Below are 15,241 nucleotides of genomic sequence, written 5' to 3' on the forward strand. Positions count from 1 at the left end.
ATAATGCAAAATAAATTTTAGTTTACTACCAGAACAAGCAGCACAACAATGCAACATTACATAAACATTGTATTGGTTGGCAAAACATTATCCAAAGAAATATTCAATTTTAACAATATGCATTCAATGGTAGAGCGCAATATACAACGATTTCTGAAGAAAATGAATAAGAATTACCTCATCAGATTGAAGGAATCTGACGGCTACGGTGTCGTTGTGGCAGAGGGGTCGCTACAGCAGGCCCTGCTCCGGTCTGGCGTTGGTGTCACGCGCTCCTCCGGTCCGATGTCGGCGTCATGGGGGCCCGAGGAAGGGGGGGTGGGGGGGGGGGAGCTGGGCGCAGGCTGCTGCAGCTAGTAGTCGTTGGCGGCAGCCTTGAGTGTTGATGGCTTTTAGATTTCAAACTTAAAATGTGTTTGTCACACAAACCATGGACACATTTTGAATCTGTTTAACCACTGTGGTGCTGAGAATTAATACATGACATTTGAGATCTAATACCAATATGTTTTACTTTTTTAAGAGTCAACGATTTGGCAGAGGCAAAACTAGTTCAACATATTGGATATACCACTTCAATATTTTCATATCAAATGCTGGACTAGTTTATCCAAAATGTGAAATTAGGTTTCTATGGATTATTGAATCAAGTTTCGAAATTGTTGAAATAATATAGATGTACAAATCATAATTCAATAAGCATGATTTTGAAATACATTCAACTTATTGACTATACGAGCTTAACTTTTTTATCTGAACTAGATTGAAATTTGTTGAACCAACCATTTTGTATTATTGAATTCTTTTAAAATGCACGAAATTATAAATATATAATATATATTAAAGTACACTATATGGATTAGGAAAAAAATGAAACACATGGTTTTTGTAGGACACCACAGCTTCTTCTTGGGCTGTGCTCTTGTAGTTGTTTGGCGCGTGGGCATTCAAGATGGGCCGCCCGTATTTCTGTTGTTGGGCTGTCGCTCACTCGCTCATTTAATGAAGCTTATCATTGGAGAACATAGATAGGAAAGCCCCAAAATCGCTGGGTACAAGGGGGTTCTGTGCCGATCGTCGGGGTCGGCGGACCCCCGCCCGCTCTCATCTTCTTCCTCCCGAGCACCAACCCTCCTCCTCGCCCACCTCCACCGCCACCACGGCCGCCTCGCTAGCACCGTCCCCGGAGCCGGCGCGGCCCGCCAACGACATCCAGCGCGGCCTCGCCGGAGCCGTCTCCGGCGCCTGCGCTGCCCTCCGACGGCCTCCACCGCCGCCCTCGTCCTCTCTCCGCCGGCTTGTCCTCGCCGGATCCGCTTATTAGGAAATGGGCATACCACCCTCACAAATCCTGGCTCCACGACTACCGACGCCGGGCCCCGTCCCGGCCGTGGAGGCGCCGGCTGCTCCCGCCGTTCCGACCAGGTCGCGCTGGGCCGCGGAGATCAAGGTCTATTCCCGCAAGTACCCCCGCAAAAACCCTAAACCTCCTCCTCCAGAACCAGGCCTCGTCCCCTCTCCAGCTCCAGCCCCCGCCCCCGCCTCAGTCCCTAACCCTAATCCCCTTTCCGAAACCCTATCTTCGATTCGCCGCTCCATCCGCCGCGCGGAGGCCGGGGGCGCTGCGGCGCGGCCCGATCCGGTTGCGGCTGCCTCGACTCTCGCCTCGACGCCGCCTGGGGAACGCGATGCTTCCTCCGCGGACCCCACGTTGGGGCGGAACCGGGACGGCGGCGGCATCGTTCCCAACGGCCACAGTGACGACCGGGAGGCTGAGAAGGCCGAGAAGGCACGGAAGCGCAGGGTGAGGAGCGAGCTGCGGCGGCGGCTGGCGGGGGAGCTCGATCAGGTCCGCGTGCTCTCTGAGCGCCTCAAGGAGGCTGCCGAGACCCTGGCACAGCAGGAGGCTTCCGTGCCCGCACCTTTGCCCCTGGTGGTAGTGCCGCAGCAGCAGGTGGTGGATGCTGGGTACGTGCAGTCACAGTTCTCAGCTGGTGATATGGTGACGCCCATGTCTGCGCAGCTCACTACTACGGTTCCACCTGTCCGCTCGCTGCTGCAGCGCAGGCCACTAACCGTGTCGGTAGTTCATAATGAAGCATTTGAGAAGGAGAAACGGACGCCCAAGGCTAATCAATTGTACCAGAACTCCGAGTTTTTGCTTGCCAAGGATAGGATCCCAGCCTCAGATTCACATGGGCGCAAGAAATCCAAACACCACAAGAAGAAGCACAGGTCCCTAGAATCTCGTGGCACAGATTTTGATGCCGAGCGGAGGTTATACTCTCATGCATTCAAGAAGTCCTCATCTCTTCTGAGCCGGCTAATGAAGCATAAGTTTGGGTGGGTGTTCAACAAGCCTGTCGATCCAGTTGCACTTGGTTTGCATGACTATTTTACAATTATTAAGCACCCAATGGATCTTGGCACGATAAGGGGGCGGCTCAGCCAGGGGCAGTACAGGAACCCAAAGGAGTTTGCTGACGATGTGCGGCTCACTTTCCATAATGCAATGACATATAACCCCAAGGGACAGGATGTTCATTTCATGGCAGAGCAGTTGTTAGGAATCTTCGAGGCACAGTGGCCTGAGATTGAGGCTGAGGTTAACTATCTCGCATCATGTCCTCCATTGCCAAAGAAGTTTCCACCTCCACCGATTGACATGCGCTTCCTAGAAAGGTCAGATTCCATGAGACACCACATGGCATTGGACTCTTCAAGGCCAATCAGTCATACTCCTACTTATAGCCGGACTCCATCGATGAAGAAACCAAGGGCAAAGGATCCAAATAAAAGGGACATGACAATAGATGAGAAACGTAAGCTTAGCGAGAACCTCCAAAATTTGCCTCCGGAGAAGCTTGATGCTGTTGTACAAGTCATTAAGAACAAGAATCTTTCAGTTAGGCAGCATGAGGATGAGATTGAGGTTGAAATCGATAGCATGGATGCTGAGACACTTTGGGAGCTTGACAGGTTTGTGGCTAACTACAAGAAGAACCTGAGCAAGCAAAAGAGAAAGGCCGAGCGTGCAATGCTTGCCAGACAAGATGCAGAGTTGCGCGCACAGCACTCCGTACAGCAACCACAACCAGTATGAGCACTTCATCATTTAATTTTAGCAATAGTACTATTGTTTTAAGCAAAACTATAATCAATAGTGAAAGCTACGGTTTCATGCTTTGCAGGTTCAGTTCACCCAAGAACCCAATGTTGGTGAAAAATCTCCGAAGCAAGTTGAGAAAGGTTAGCTCTATTTTCCACTTTATCTTAAGAACACATTACAAGTAAGAGCATAAAATTAAAAATTTTCCGGAAACAGATTCAGTTGCAGGTAAGCAACTGGCAAAAGGCACTGCACCAGAGCAAAATGATGAGAATAGACAAAACGCGAGTAGTTCAAGCAATTCAAGCAGCTCCAGCAGTGATTCAGGATCGTCTTCTAGTGGTAATACTTCCCTCAACTTCCCTTGCTGACGTATAGCTCATAACTGCTATGTTAAGGTGTTTGCATTAGTAGTAAGTATATGTACAGACAGCATAGTAGCCTGATCATCTACCATTTTTTTGGCAGACTCGGACAGTGATAGCTCCTCTTCAGATGGATCTGATGCTGGCAATTCTTGAGATATAGGTAAGTTTCAATATGAAGATTTTGTGCTTTTATTGCTGTATATATTTACCTTTCATGCAGTACTCTTGTTGCAAATAATATTGAAAGAGACATGTAGTGTTTGTACTATGCTGTGTTGGAACTCCTAGATGTTATGCTTTTGGAATGTTTTACACTTACAGACTTCATGCTGAATAAACAATCTTTGTAGTCATGTGTGTTGCCATAATTGCCATATTCTAGTTCACTTTTACCAGTGCCTGTATGCCTACCTTACTATCTGGTTACGTGGGATCTCGGAGGCCTGATTTGTTGAGTACCACTAAGTATTTGAGGTCAAACCAGATGATGATGTTATGAAATTATATTAGGAAATTATAGACCCATAATAGAAAGAATCATGGGGTGTGAAAGAAGATTAAGAAAAAGTCCCAATGCAGACCTTGGTTTCCTAAAATTTCATGACTTTGTGGCCCATCTTTCTCTTGCTAGGTGCTTGTATGCATTTGACTATGGGAAATTTATAAATAGGAAAGATAGATACTTAGTTCCCAAAATGGATTAGCTTATTTATTTGGTTTCGACCTGATTCTGAAAAATTTCCTAAAAAGATATTTTGTATTTTTTAGTTTTTCTGGAAATTAGTTTATTTAATTGTTAAGGATGTTTGTATATGATATGATGGTGATCCATATTTTCATGGCCAAGCGATGGAATAGGAAACTGTTTACCCCTGTTTGTTCACATGACCTCAGAGCCTTGTACAAAATGAGGCGAGCTTGACTGATCAATGGTGAACGATGTCCTTGTCTGTAAGGCCTTGCCCAAATCCTTCAAAGACTGGAGCCTAATCTAGTTGTTGTAAGGAAATTTCTTGGCATATGGATGGTTAAGACAATTCTTTGTTGGGAATTGGGACATCTGTAGGAGAGGGGTTCTTCATGTTCGCAGGACATGAGCAACATAATTTTACTTTAAGCAATTGTAACAAAAATGGACATTTGAAACCCTTCTTTTTTTTTTTTGAGATATACACACAGGTGATGCCAGAGTCTGTTTTGTGAGGATGTCCCACTAAGATTCTGTTTGATATTACGGTGACTTTTCCAAAACAATCTCTACCAAATTTTTGGATTTGCTAGCCTTTTTTCATTTTTTGCCGTCATAGCCTCAAAATCCTAATGCAGTTGACAGATTCCGCTAAGTAGTTAGTGATTAGATTCCAAGCACGACACACCACATCAATTGCAAACTGGCCTAATGTTACAAATTAACCTGGCATTGATCCCTTCTAGTGCCAAATAAGATATCTGCACACCTGCCAGCCATGTTGGCGAAGTGTTGACATTGTGATTTGAATAAGATGTATGTTTTCATTTATAGCTTGTGATTTATGGAGATGGGATAAGCAGTTTTGTTCAGCAAAGCATATTCAGATGTTTGTGTAGACGATGTCGTCATTTCTAACATAGTGTAATACTCCCTCCGTTCCAAATTATAGGTTGTTTTGTTACATAGATATATACTATGTCTAGATACATAGCAAAACTATGCATCTAGAAATGCCAAAACGACCTATAATTTGGAACGGAGAGAGTACAAAACAATGTTATTGTCATCATAAGCAATTTGAGGACTTAAAATCTTTTCTGGGATAGCTGAGTAACACCATGCAGGTATGGCAATTGTTGTCTACCATAAACCTGAGCGAGTGCTTGCACATCTTAACATTTCGTGTCAACATCTTGACGGTCTCTCTAAAAACTATATTTTGTGTCTCCAGAGGTGTAATGGAACAAAGTTCATTCTGTTGATTTCTTGTACATCTTAGAGAGTGGATCGTTATATCATTGCTAATCTATGGAATACCTTTTCCCCACTTTGATTTATTGAGCTTTTTTGCAATGTTTCTACTATTTTCCTGAGGTTATTTCTATTGTAACGCAGGTTACCTTGGTTCCCTTTGCAGGTTCAGAAGTTGCTCGAGTAGACAGCAACTGTCTAATTGTATTTGACATGACAATGGCTTCGTAAGATTGTACATGTTTAGGAAAAACCCATGTAGTTTAAGTAGCTTTGTATGTGGATTCACCCGCTGAAGGCTGTAACTTGTAGGTTCCAGGGTGTACCGCCTAATTAGACTGGGCTTGTTGCTGACACTCGTCTCTCTGTACACCGTTGTTGCCAGGAGCCCCCTGGCTGTCTCAGTAGCGTGGCTGTCTCAGTAGCATGGCTGTCTCAGTAGCGTGTACATTAGCAGCAGCTTAATCATGTTTTGCTGTGTCGATTGCAGTATGTAGGAAGGTTATTGCTGTCTTCTGCAGATTAGCAGGAAATGTTCAGCTCCAAGTCCGTTTGATTGAAGATGCTGTGAATTCGGTATATCTTGATCCCGATAGAGTTTGTTGATGCACCTGACGTTAGCATCATGGTCCTGTCCAGTTTTATGTTCTGGAGTGTTTGCTTGGAGCTTTGGTGGGTGCGTAGCAGGGAGGCTCCCTGCCCCCCCCATCATGATGGTTCGTCGGTACCCTTCAGTCTGAGATGGCTACCCGTTTCAGATAAATATGCTGTTGCGCCATTGTGATGTTGCGTTTGGTCATCGAGGTGGCTGGACTGGCGACTTGCGCTTGCAGGAACTGTTGGTGTGACGAATATGCGTAAAGGCTGGGATGCAACTGTAGACATGTCAGGCTGTTTCGCTTGCAGGAACTGTTGCTACCGTATTTTCCTCTCGAAAAGAAAAGCTACCGTCTGCGCATAAGACACAAATCAGTGCCCTGCTACTCCAGGAAGGCAGGAACGTGGTGCCAGCATCATTGGTGTTATATATGCATGGGAAATGAATATAATTGAACAGCGTTGGTGTTCAGGCCGCAATAGTAACAGTATATCTCATCGTGGATAACTTGCAGACAACAACATTTCCTCTTCCATGGTGTACTGTCTGCTCGTTTCCGCAGCGAGTCCTCCCAGTGACATGTAATGAGCTGCAGTTTGATCCTTCTCGTATTTCCTCCTTGAAGTTGTGTAATAATTTTCCTGCTTTCTTGCGACACTCAGGTTTTCAAGTGTCATCTCAACTTCCCTCATTGTGGGCCGCTCTTCTCCATTCAGTTTTGTACACTTTGCTGCTAGTGTGGCAACTTCATCAACTTGTTCAGCATCCTCTTCAATGATTTGAGGATCTATTATGTCAGCCAGGCAACCTTCAGCGAGTAGTGATGCAAAGTGTGAAACAAGACTGCCACCATCATTGGTCCGAAAGACAAATGGTTTCTTTCTAGTAAGCAATTCTACAAGAAGAACACCGAAACTAAAAACATCGCTCTTGTCTGTGAGTCGGCATGTATAATAATACATGGGATCTAAGTAGCCAATGGTTCCTTGGACGACCGTAGTCACTCCAGTTTGATCGATCTGGATATACTTTGAAGCTCCAAAGTCTGATACCTTTGCTGTTAAATTATCATCAAGAAGTATGTTAGATGATTTGATATCTCTATGAAGTATTGGTGTTGAAGCAGCTGAATGTAGGTAGGCCAGAGCTCTAGAAATTTCAAGAGCAATCCTCAATCGGTCATCCCATGATAATGACTTTGGTCCTTCGACATGAAGATGATGGGCAAGAGTACCATTTGATATGAACTCATAAACTAACAGTGGGACTTCTGTCTCAAGACAACAACCAAGAAGCTTGACGATATTTCTGTGGTTGATCTGAGAAAGAATTGCAACCTCATTTATAAAGTCATCAATCTCTCTCTGTACTATGATCTTTGATTTCTTGATTGCCACAACTTGTAGGTCTAGAAGTCCTTTGTACACAACACCATGCCCTCCACCACCTACCTTATGAGATGCATCAAAATTGTTTGTAGCCTTCTCTAGCTCTGCTAAGGTAATAATCATCCTCCCACCAATATCTACTCTTTGTGATATCAACTGCTGGAGTAGCAACCCATGATTTTGCTTGAAAAATCTTTCTTTCATCTTTTTCACCTTTTGTTCCTGGACTGTACGGAATATGAAAGGAGCAGCAATGGCCACAAGCAAAAGGCCTATGCCACCACCAACTCCTAGCCCGATTGCCCGAACTGAAAGATATGAATTAACCGCAAATATCAAAGAATTAGAGAACACGCTCGATTTTGAAAGTACTAATTAGTTGGTTAATGCTTGTCACCTGGGAAGATCTTGGTTGCGATGCATCCTCCTTTAGTCAAGGGGTCCCCAGAAGTTCCACTCTTGCATTGGCAGTGGAAAGTTCCAGGCATGTTTATGCAAATTCCGTAGCATGGATATGTATCTCTATGTGCACACTCGTCAATGTCTGGAAAAATACAATACATCATAACAGAAACCATGAACAAGCTACGTGTTGTAGAACAAGAAGATGTTATCAAGAAACTGAACAAAAGGGTAAACCAAGTAGATAAGGAAACCCATCTCTCTCCTATACAGCATGAACAACTAGCATTTCGAAGACTTAGTGGGCTCATTTTTTTTTTACATGAAGCCCTGACAATAATAGCCTGGTTTGCGTTACCTTTACATCCATTTGGTATGGAAGCATTGCCCTCGAAGCCAGGAGGGCACTGGCACTGATACCCTCCTTGTGTGTTCTTGCAATCGCCATAGCATGCCCCTGGAGACTTGCATTCGTCGACATCTGAACAAACAGCAGAACACATTAATTTGGAGAAATTAGATGCAAGCTAGCTGGGGGCAAAAAAAAGGTTGAGTTAGTTGATGATCGATTCAGATATACAGGTTGATTACCATGGCAACCGTTAGGAATGTAAGGGTTCCCTTCGTAGCCCCGAGCGCAGTGGCAGAGATGGCCCTCCTCTTTGCCAATGGTCGCGTACTCGTTGGTGATGTTCTCGCAGAAGCTGTGGCGGCTGCGGCACGCCGGCGAGGACTTGTTGCCATGGCATGTCCCCTGGTTGATCCTCCAGCCAAGCACCGCGGGCAGCGCCCTCGGATCCACCATTTCAAGCTGGTTGGGGTCAGCGTCGAGCTCCGACTCCACCACGCACGCCCAGCCATTGGATTCCGCCTCTCCGTTCATCATCCCGATGGTCTGGAACCCGTAGGAGCTGCGGCCCACCAGTATCTCCGCCTGGCAGCAGCCGACGCCGGAGCAGTGGCCGGCGACGTAGATGACCGCTCCGCCGTCCCGATCCTCGTTGCAGAAAGCCGAGCAGGCGCTGACGGTTTGGTTGGGATCGCCCGTGAGGAGGACCTGGACGTTGCAGCCATTCGCGACCAGCTTGTTCCTCATCTCCGCCAGGTAATACGGCCCGCCGTCGCCGAGAGCGCCTCCCCACGTGCCACGGGCACCGCCGCCAGCACCGCCAGGAAACTTGACGACGATGCTGTTGATGCGCACCGTGGCGTTGGGGACGGAGATGCCGAGCACCTGCACGGTGCCGTCGCCCAGGAACAGCTGCGGCGGGACGTGGGAGCGGTTGCAGGTGAGGTTGAAGCCGCCGGTGAGGTAGCAGCCGGGCTCGATGCCGAACGGGTACGGGATGCTGATGTGGCCGCACCTCCTGGTGCAGGCGCGTGGAACAGTCTCGGCGGCGGCCGTCTTCGCCGCTGCGGACAACGCCGGCGGCGGCAGTAGCATCGCTGCAGCCTCGACCGCCATGAGTAGCGCCACTCTCCTGCTGATCGCCAGCTTCACCTCCATGATCGCAGCCACTTATGTAAATGTAAACACTAAACAGAATATGTCTCTGTTAAGCTCAGTAATTATCATCGGAGAGGACATTATTCCCTGTCCCTGCGTCTTGCAGCCGGCATCGCACATCAGCCGAAGCGGGCTGGCGCCGCTCAGACTCTCTGGGCAGGCGGACGTCGACCCCCACTCCGGCCGGTCTCGATCGCGTCCCGTCCATCACCAATTCACCACAAGTGATGCAGGCGCGGCGCCCCGCTCCGAATACGACAGGCACCGTGGAGATGTGAAAGCCGCACCACCGGCCGCGCTCGCCGTCGGCCACTGATTTCCTCGTCGAATCTCCTGCCGGCCGGGCGCCACCGGTCGCGCCGCGAATCTCGCCACGCGTGCCGCGAAGCTACTGCTAGCTGGTGTTCGCGCGACATCATCTCTATTAAGTTTTTTTTTTGAGAAAAAAGGGCCAACAAAACCGAAACAGGCCAACAAGAAAAACAACCAAGACAAATCAGACCACACCGTCCCCGCGCACTTGGCAATTTCCAAAGCACAGCATTTTGGGCCGGATTCCTAGGGCCTACAAGGAAGGCCTAAGGGTGGGTTCGGCTCTTCATTGGGCTTCGTGTCTTGTTCACGGCCTCACCCGCACTGGTGACCCGGAGCCCACGAACCTGTGCGGCTCCGTCGCCGGCGACGAGCGCCAACACAACCATTCCCGCCGCCACCGCCGTTGGGGGTTCTCACGTCCCGTCTCCACGCGAATGGCAGGGCTTCCGTCGTCTCCTTCCCGCAGCGACCGCTTCCAACTCCCGCCACGCCCCCACACCATCCTCTCGATCTCCGCACCAGCCCCCGCCCCGCCGTCGGCCAATCCCAATTCCCAAGTATCACAACGCGAAGGTGGACGTGTGAGAGTGAGACGAGGAGATTGTGGAGCTCCAGCGTAGGTTCAGGCGGGAGGTGGCTCACACCGGCGTTATGGAGGAGATCAGGCGGCGGTGGAGTCACGATGAGGCGAGGGACAGGCGCAGGCCTGCTCCGCTGTCCGGACCCTGGAGGTTTTGCAGAAAGTGAGCCCCGCATCAACCGATCGATCGGAAACTTGCTTCCACGACCTTCCTGGCACCGAGCAAAAATTACTTTTCGGTAGCTTGCAATGGCTGCGGTCTTCTCCCCTGTGCTCCATTCCATATATTTCCATGCGATTATCATTTAGGCGGTAATAAATCATGCAATTCATCAGTATCACCAGAGTACCTTTGATCCGTCTAGTGTTTGGCGTGGCATGGTTCGAGAATTTCATCTCTTGTTTGTGTTTCACTTTAGGTTCCTGCGGAGGCTTTTTATTAGCGACTGATTTCATTAATAACACCAATGCAACGCTGTATCTGAATCGGGGAATTCATCTCATTTTAGATTTTATGATGTATTGAGAATTCCTGAATATCATTTTTAGGGCATATCTGAATATCGTTAGCATTTCAGTCTTGTAAAATGGTCATGCTCCAAATGCGTCAGTTGGATTATGCTATAAATTTTCCTAAAATAAGACTATTATAAGTCACTCCAGTTCTGAATGGAAGCAATATTTTGGTTATATTCCGAGCCATGAATTCATGATGGCAATGTGCATTCTCTACATGTGGAAATAACTAAGAAGCACCAAATTGATCATCCGTTTTACACTAGCGTAGTGAATAACTTAACTTTGCAATGTGCATGAGGATTGTGGAACATTTCTGCCTTTCCTGGCATTCTACTTGGCCATTTTAATCATCACAATCTCCTCATTCGCAGGAACTTCAAGGGTCAATATTCATTTGATGAGTAGCGGCAACCAAATAACGGCATTGTGCACGCCGTTGAGCTTGACAATCCAGAACTTCATGGAGAAGAGTTTCCTTGATACAGAATGGCACGTCATACTGGTGTTTTTTACCTGACGGGTATGGACACTTCAACTTCACTTTTCTGTCACTAAAATCTAGCACCATGAATACATTAATTATGAGAGCATTTGTTGCAAACATATTTTGTGAAGTGTTTGGAAGGTGTTGGAGGGATGACTTTGAAATGGTCAACAGTTGATATCACTTCTTTTAAGAAGAGTTGGTATTACTATGGAGTGGAAGTATATCTAGTATCTAAGCACCATAACAAGAACATGGATTACGGTTAGCACTGTCATGGTGGTTTTGATGTTATTGTAGAATAAGCGAATTTGTGTACAGTGACCCTCATCTACCTCTTGGACAATTTGTGTAGCATCACTTTGGTTGCATGTACATCTGCTATCCTATCTCTTGGTTGCATATCTTATCTAGTTTAGATAATTTTCACCAGTAGTTGGAGCGTTAGATTATTTTTTTAAGTCATTAAGAACCGAATAAGAACTAGTATATTCTCCCCAATATTCATCCTCCCTCATCCCTAGCTGCCATGCTGCCAGAATATCCTCCGGCAGTGTTTACCCTTCATGATCTCAGACCATGACACAACATGAATATGATATGCTAGATACATTGCGATGACATAATATATCTTTGAATAATTAAGCACTCACTAGTGGCTACAATCACAATTCAGATACAAAGGGCTTCTGCCAACTGCAGAGCTTTTGGGCGTACGTTGAGGACTAACTAAGTGAAGATGATGGTACAGATGGGATGCATGGTGTAACATTATGGCGTCACAATTAACCATGAGTGCCAAGCTATGAAGCCAACTAGCTTAGTTACTGCTGGCGCTGCTTGAGAGAGAGAAGGGTTTTGAAGATACCCACGAGGACACCGATGATGGAGAACACAGTGACGATGGTTTTGAAGTTGTGGTAGACAAACTTGTGCACAGCGATCCTCAGCCACCTCTTTTGCTTGTATGCGTCAAGATCTTCCAAGAGTAGGGAGTGCTGGTTGGTTTTGCAGATGAAATCAGCAGCATTCTTTAAGAGCCTGAGTGTGCGCTCGTCACCGAGATCGCCATGCAGGATGTGCTTCACTCGTAGCTCATGCACATCTTCCTCCCGGTTGATGAGCATAGCGAGGAGAAGTAGGTATGAGCTGACAGTGTATTCCTCATTCTTGCCAGCTGTGGCCGAGCAAGCCTCTAGCGCCACCATATTGAGGAGCCAAGATGCATTGAGGTCGTCCACGACCAACGGCGCTAGAAAGAGCTCACCAAAAAGGAGGCCTTTCCTGATGTCCATGTCTTTGAACTGTGTTGTCTTGCTGGGGACCAGCTTGATGCCGATCTCTGCAAGCTCAATTGCACTGCTAGGTCGGTGGGGCGCAGATGTTGACTCCCTCCGTTCTGGGACACTGACGTCCCTGCTTTCACCATGACCTGATTGGTAGCACCGAAGGAGGCCAAGGAGATGTGCTGGCGTGTTGCTTTCATTTAAAGCAAGGTCAGGTTGTCGTTGTTTACCAGCTGAATTTACCTGGGCTGGAAATCTCCCCCCTGCAGATTGAGTGATGAACTCCGTCACCATTACGGGCCTGAACTCCATGAGAGCTTGAAGCACCAGCCAGGGGAGCTGGTTCTCCATCATAAAGATGTCCCTCAGGATTGCAGTTTCGTTGGACCTGAACCAGCGTTCCAAGGACAGGGCGACATTGCCACCAGTAGTTTTCCACATGATTACCTGCAGCAAGAAACAACCATCGCGGAGCAACATTGCTGCAAAGTCAGCTTTGCGGTAACCCATCACCGCGTTGTCATCGTAGCAGCTTCGTGTGTCGTCTGCGAGGGAGAGGATCTTCTGGTACACTGCCGCCTCATCCGAATGGTCCAAGCCCTTGCAGAAGTAGTATGCTGCTGTGCCCTTCACTTCCTCCGCCCTTTGGAGGTGATCTATCTTGTGGTAGTACGGGCCAATGGCCACACTGCTTGGAGTGTAGGGCTGGTTAACACCTCTGTCAATTCCACGCCTGATTGCTGGAGGATACCTATGCATCTTGGTTTTGAACTTGGAGAAGTCGGCGTCGAACTTTTCTGCAGCTCTCTTCAGCTCCTCTATAACTGAAATCTCTACGATTTCCTCCTGTGCAGCAGCGCCCATGGTGTTTAACGGTTGGTGTTGCATTAGCTATAGTAGCCCCCAGCTATGCCTGCCCTCTGCTAGGAGCAGTGACAGAAAGGTCTGCTATTTCTAGCTTAGGTATGGAGCTCGGTTGCTGTTCTCTTCCTGCTACTTGCCACTTGTTTTTGATGTGGTTCAGTGTTTCCTAATTCATACTGGGTGCGCCGTTGGTTTTGCATGGACCAGTTCCGTGGCTTAGCTCGAGGCTCAAGAGCCATGCCTCAATAACAAACTAAGTGGAAAGTGCAAATACCGACTCAGTTCTTTATGTGTCCTGAAGTGCCATGCCTCAATAACAAACTAAGTGGAGAATGCAAACACCAACTCAGTTCTTTATGTCTCCTTTCATAATATACATGTACATGCAAGTTTCTCAACATGAAGCGTGCTAGCGGCTGGTTGACTTTTTTAGACCAAATACCATTGGCCCTAGCGGCTAGTTGACTTCATCGATCCGCGGCGATCTTGCTTCCATTCTTGGAAAAATCAGCCTTAAGCCCCTCATTTGTCTTCTTCAACCCTCTCTTTTACAGGCCGTATTATTGTCGTCACCTCTGCAGCATCAGGCTCACGTCTAGTGTTCATGGCGGTTCATTTTGGTCAGTAAACATGTAAACCATATAGCTTCCTCTTCCGATCCTCTGTTTATGTACGAGTGGAGAGATGTCTATGGTAATCCATATATTGCTTTATCGGTTCATGTTCCTGCAGTTTCAACTTCAGTAATGCCAGATATTTCTGCTGACATATTCAAATTTACATACCAACATACTTATACTTTGAAACGGTATGAAATTAAAGTATGAATGTATAGTGGTGCAAATTTTATACGCCCACACTGAAGGCAGCCCATCCAGCCTTGTGCAGCTGGTTAGCAAATAAATTATCATGCGTAGGTAGAACTAGTGACTTGATTCTGTTCAGAGCTCTGTAAATAGATGAAGTTGGAATTTCAATTTGTGAACTATGTAATGATTCAAATTGTCAGGCCTGTTGCATGAATTAAAACATACATTATTGTGATGCTCTGTTATGCGAACTGTTAGGGATTATTGCAAAGCTTCTGCATTTCAGTGGTACAAACATCATTACCGATCACAGCTAATAGTTTTCGTGAAGTAGAGGGGAGATGTGCCAATCTTTGAGCTCACATCAATAATCAATTCCCTATTTCTGACCCAATGTGATGCTGATACCACGTGCAATACCAAAGATTCTCAGGAACAGATCAACGCAAGCTCCCTCTTCTGCCGATCCGTCAGGGCTCGAGACGCCGCCGTCGGTGGCCAACCCGGCCGTCCCTCAGCGCGCGACCTCCGCCATTGCCTCACGCGGTCACGCCCTTACGGCCTCAACCCTACTGTGCTACGCGCCGCCACTTGCATCGCATTGCCTCCTCGGCTCCGCCGGTCGGCCGCCTCCTCCGCGCTCGACCAACACCCTTGTCGCCTCGGCTGCACTCGCCGGCTCGCCGCGTTCCGCGGCCGCGCCTTGCGTGAAGGGCCCAGCTTCCATTTGCCGCTGTTGGCTCGAGGGCAAGCTCTACGGTATCCATCGGACATGGGGGTCGGGGGAGAAGGCGGAGCAGTCCGACCAAAGCGTCCTCGCCTTCCCCACGCGACCCACGACCTCTCCCGACATGTCTCCCCGAACCCTCGACGACGGAGTAGGAGGGGGCGCGGCGGGGAGATCCAACGGGGCAGGAAGGGAGCCGGAAGCCCATTCTCCGCGGCGAGGCGGCTGTCCCCGTCGCCGGAGCAGAGACGGGGGAGTAGATATGGCACCCGAGAATCCGAGATGGACCGTTTTGCAAAAAGTTAGACCCAAGTTAAGGGGTTTTATATAAAAGGTCGGATCG

At 47.7% G+C, this 15,241-nt stretch overlaps 3 protein-coding genes across 4 annotated transcripts; 1 reads left to right on the forward strand and 2 right to left on the reverse strand.

Moving 5' to 3' along the window:
* The first annotated feature begins 1,022 nt into the window (after positions 1-1,022).
* Positions 1,023-5,998, forward strand: LOC112896777 (transcription factor GTE4-like). 2 transcript variants are annotated; one of them, XM_025964909.1, is made up of 5 exons: positions 1,023-3,097; positions 3,192-3,249; positions 3,326-3,451; positions 3,578-3,637; positions 5,564-5,998. In XM_025964909.1, exons 1-4 carry the CDS (start codon positions 1,328-1,330, stop codon positions 3,628-3,630), a joined length of 2,007 nt encoding a protein of 668 aa, XP_025820694.1. In that variant the 5' UTR covers positions 1,023-1,327; the 3' UTR covers positions 3,631-3,637; positions 5,564-5,998. The 2 variants fall into 2 exon arrangements, with proteins under 2 accessions (XP_025820694.1, XP_025820693.1); XM_025964908.1 differs by having other exon boundaries at positions 1,024-3,097; positions 5,586-5,998.
* Positions 5,999-6,448: 450 nt separating this feature from the next.
* On the reverse strand, positions 6,449-9,597 carry LOC112896774 (wall-associated receptor kinase 3-like). The gene is made up of 4 exons (XM_025964906.1): positions 8,399-9,597; positions 8,166-8,288; positions 7,803-7,949; positions 6,449-7,713 (listed from the first exon to the last, which is right to left on the reverse strand). The coding sequence occupies exons 1-4, from the start codon at positions 9,312-9,314 to the stop codon at positions 6,512-6,514; spliced, it is 2,388 nt and encodes a 795-aa protein (XP_025820691.1). The 5' UTR covers positions 9,315-9,597; the 3' UTR covers positions 6,449-6,511.
* Positions 9,598-12,036: 2,439 nt separating this feature from the next.
* LOC112898326 lies at positions 12,037-13,362 on the reverse strand. Its single transcript, XM_025966668.1, has 2 exons — positions 13,011-13,362; positions 12,037-12,926 (listed from the first exon to the last, which is right to left on the reverse strand). Exons 1-2 carry the CDS (start codon positions 13,360-13,362, stop codon positions 12,037-12,039), a joined length of 1,242 nt encoding a protein of 413 aa, XP_025822453.1.
* Between the last annotated feature and the right edge of the window lie 1,879 nt (positions 13,363-15,241).

This window comes from Panicum hallii, chromosome 6, assembly GCF_002211085.1.
Source record: "Panicum hallii strain FIL2 chromosome 6, PHallii_v3.1, whole genome shotgun sequence".
Classification (NCBI taxonomy): domain Eukaryota; kingdom Viridiplantae; phylum Streptophyta; class Magnoliopsida; order Poales; family Poaceae; genus Panicum; species Panicum hallii.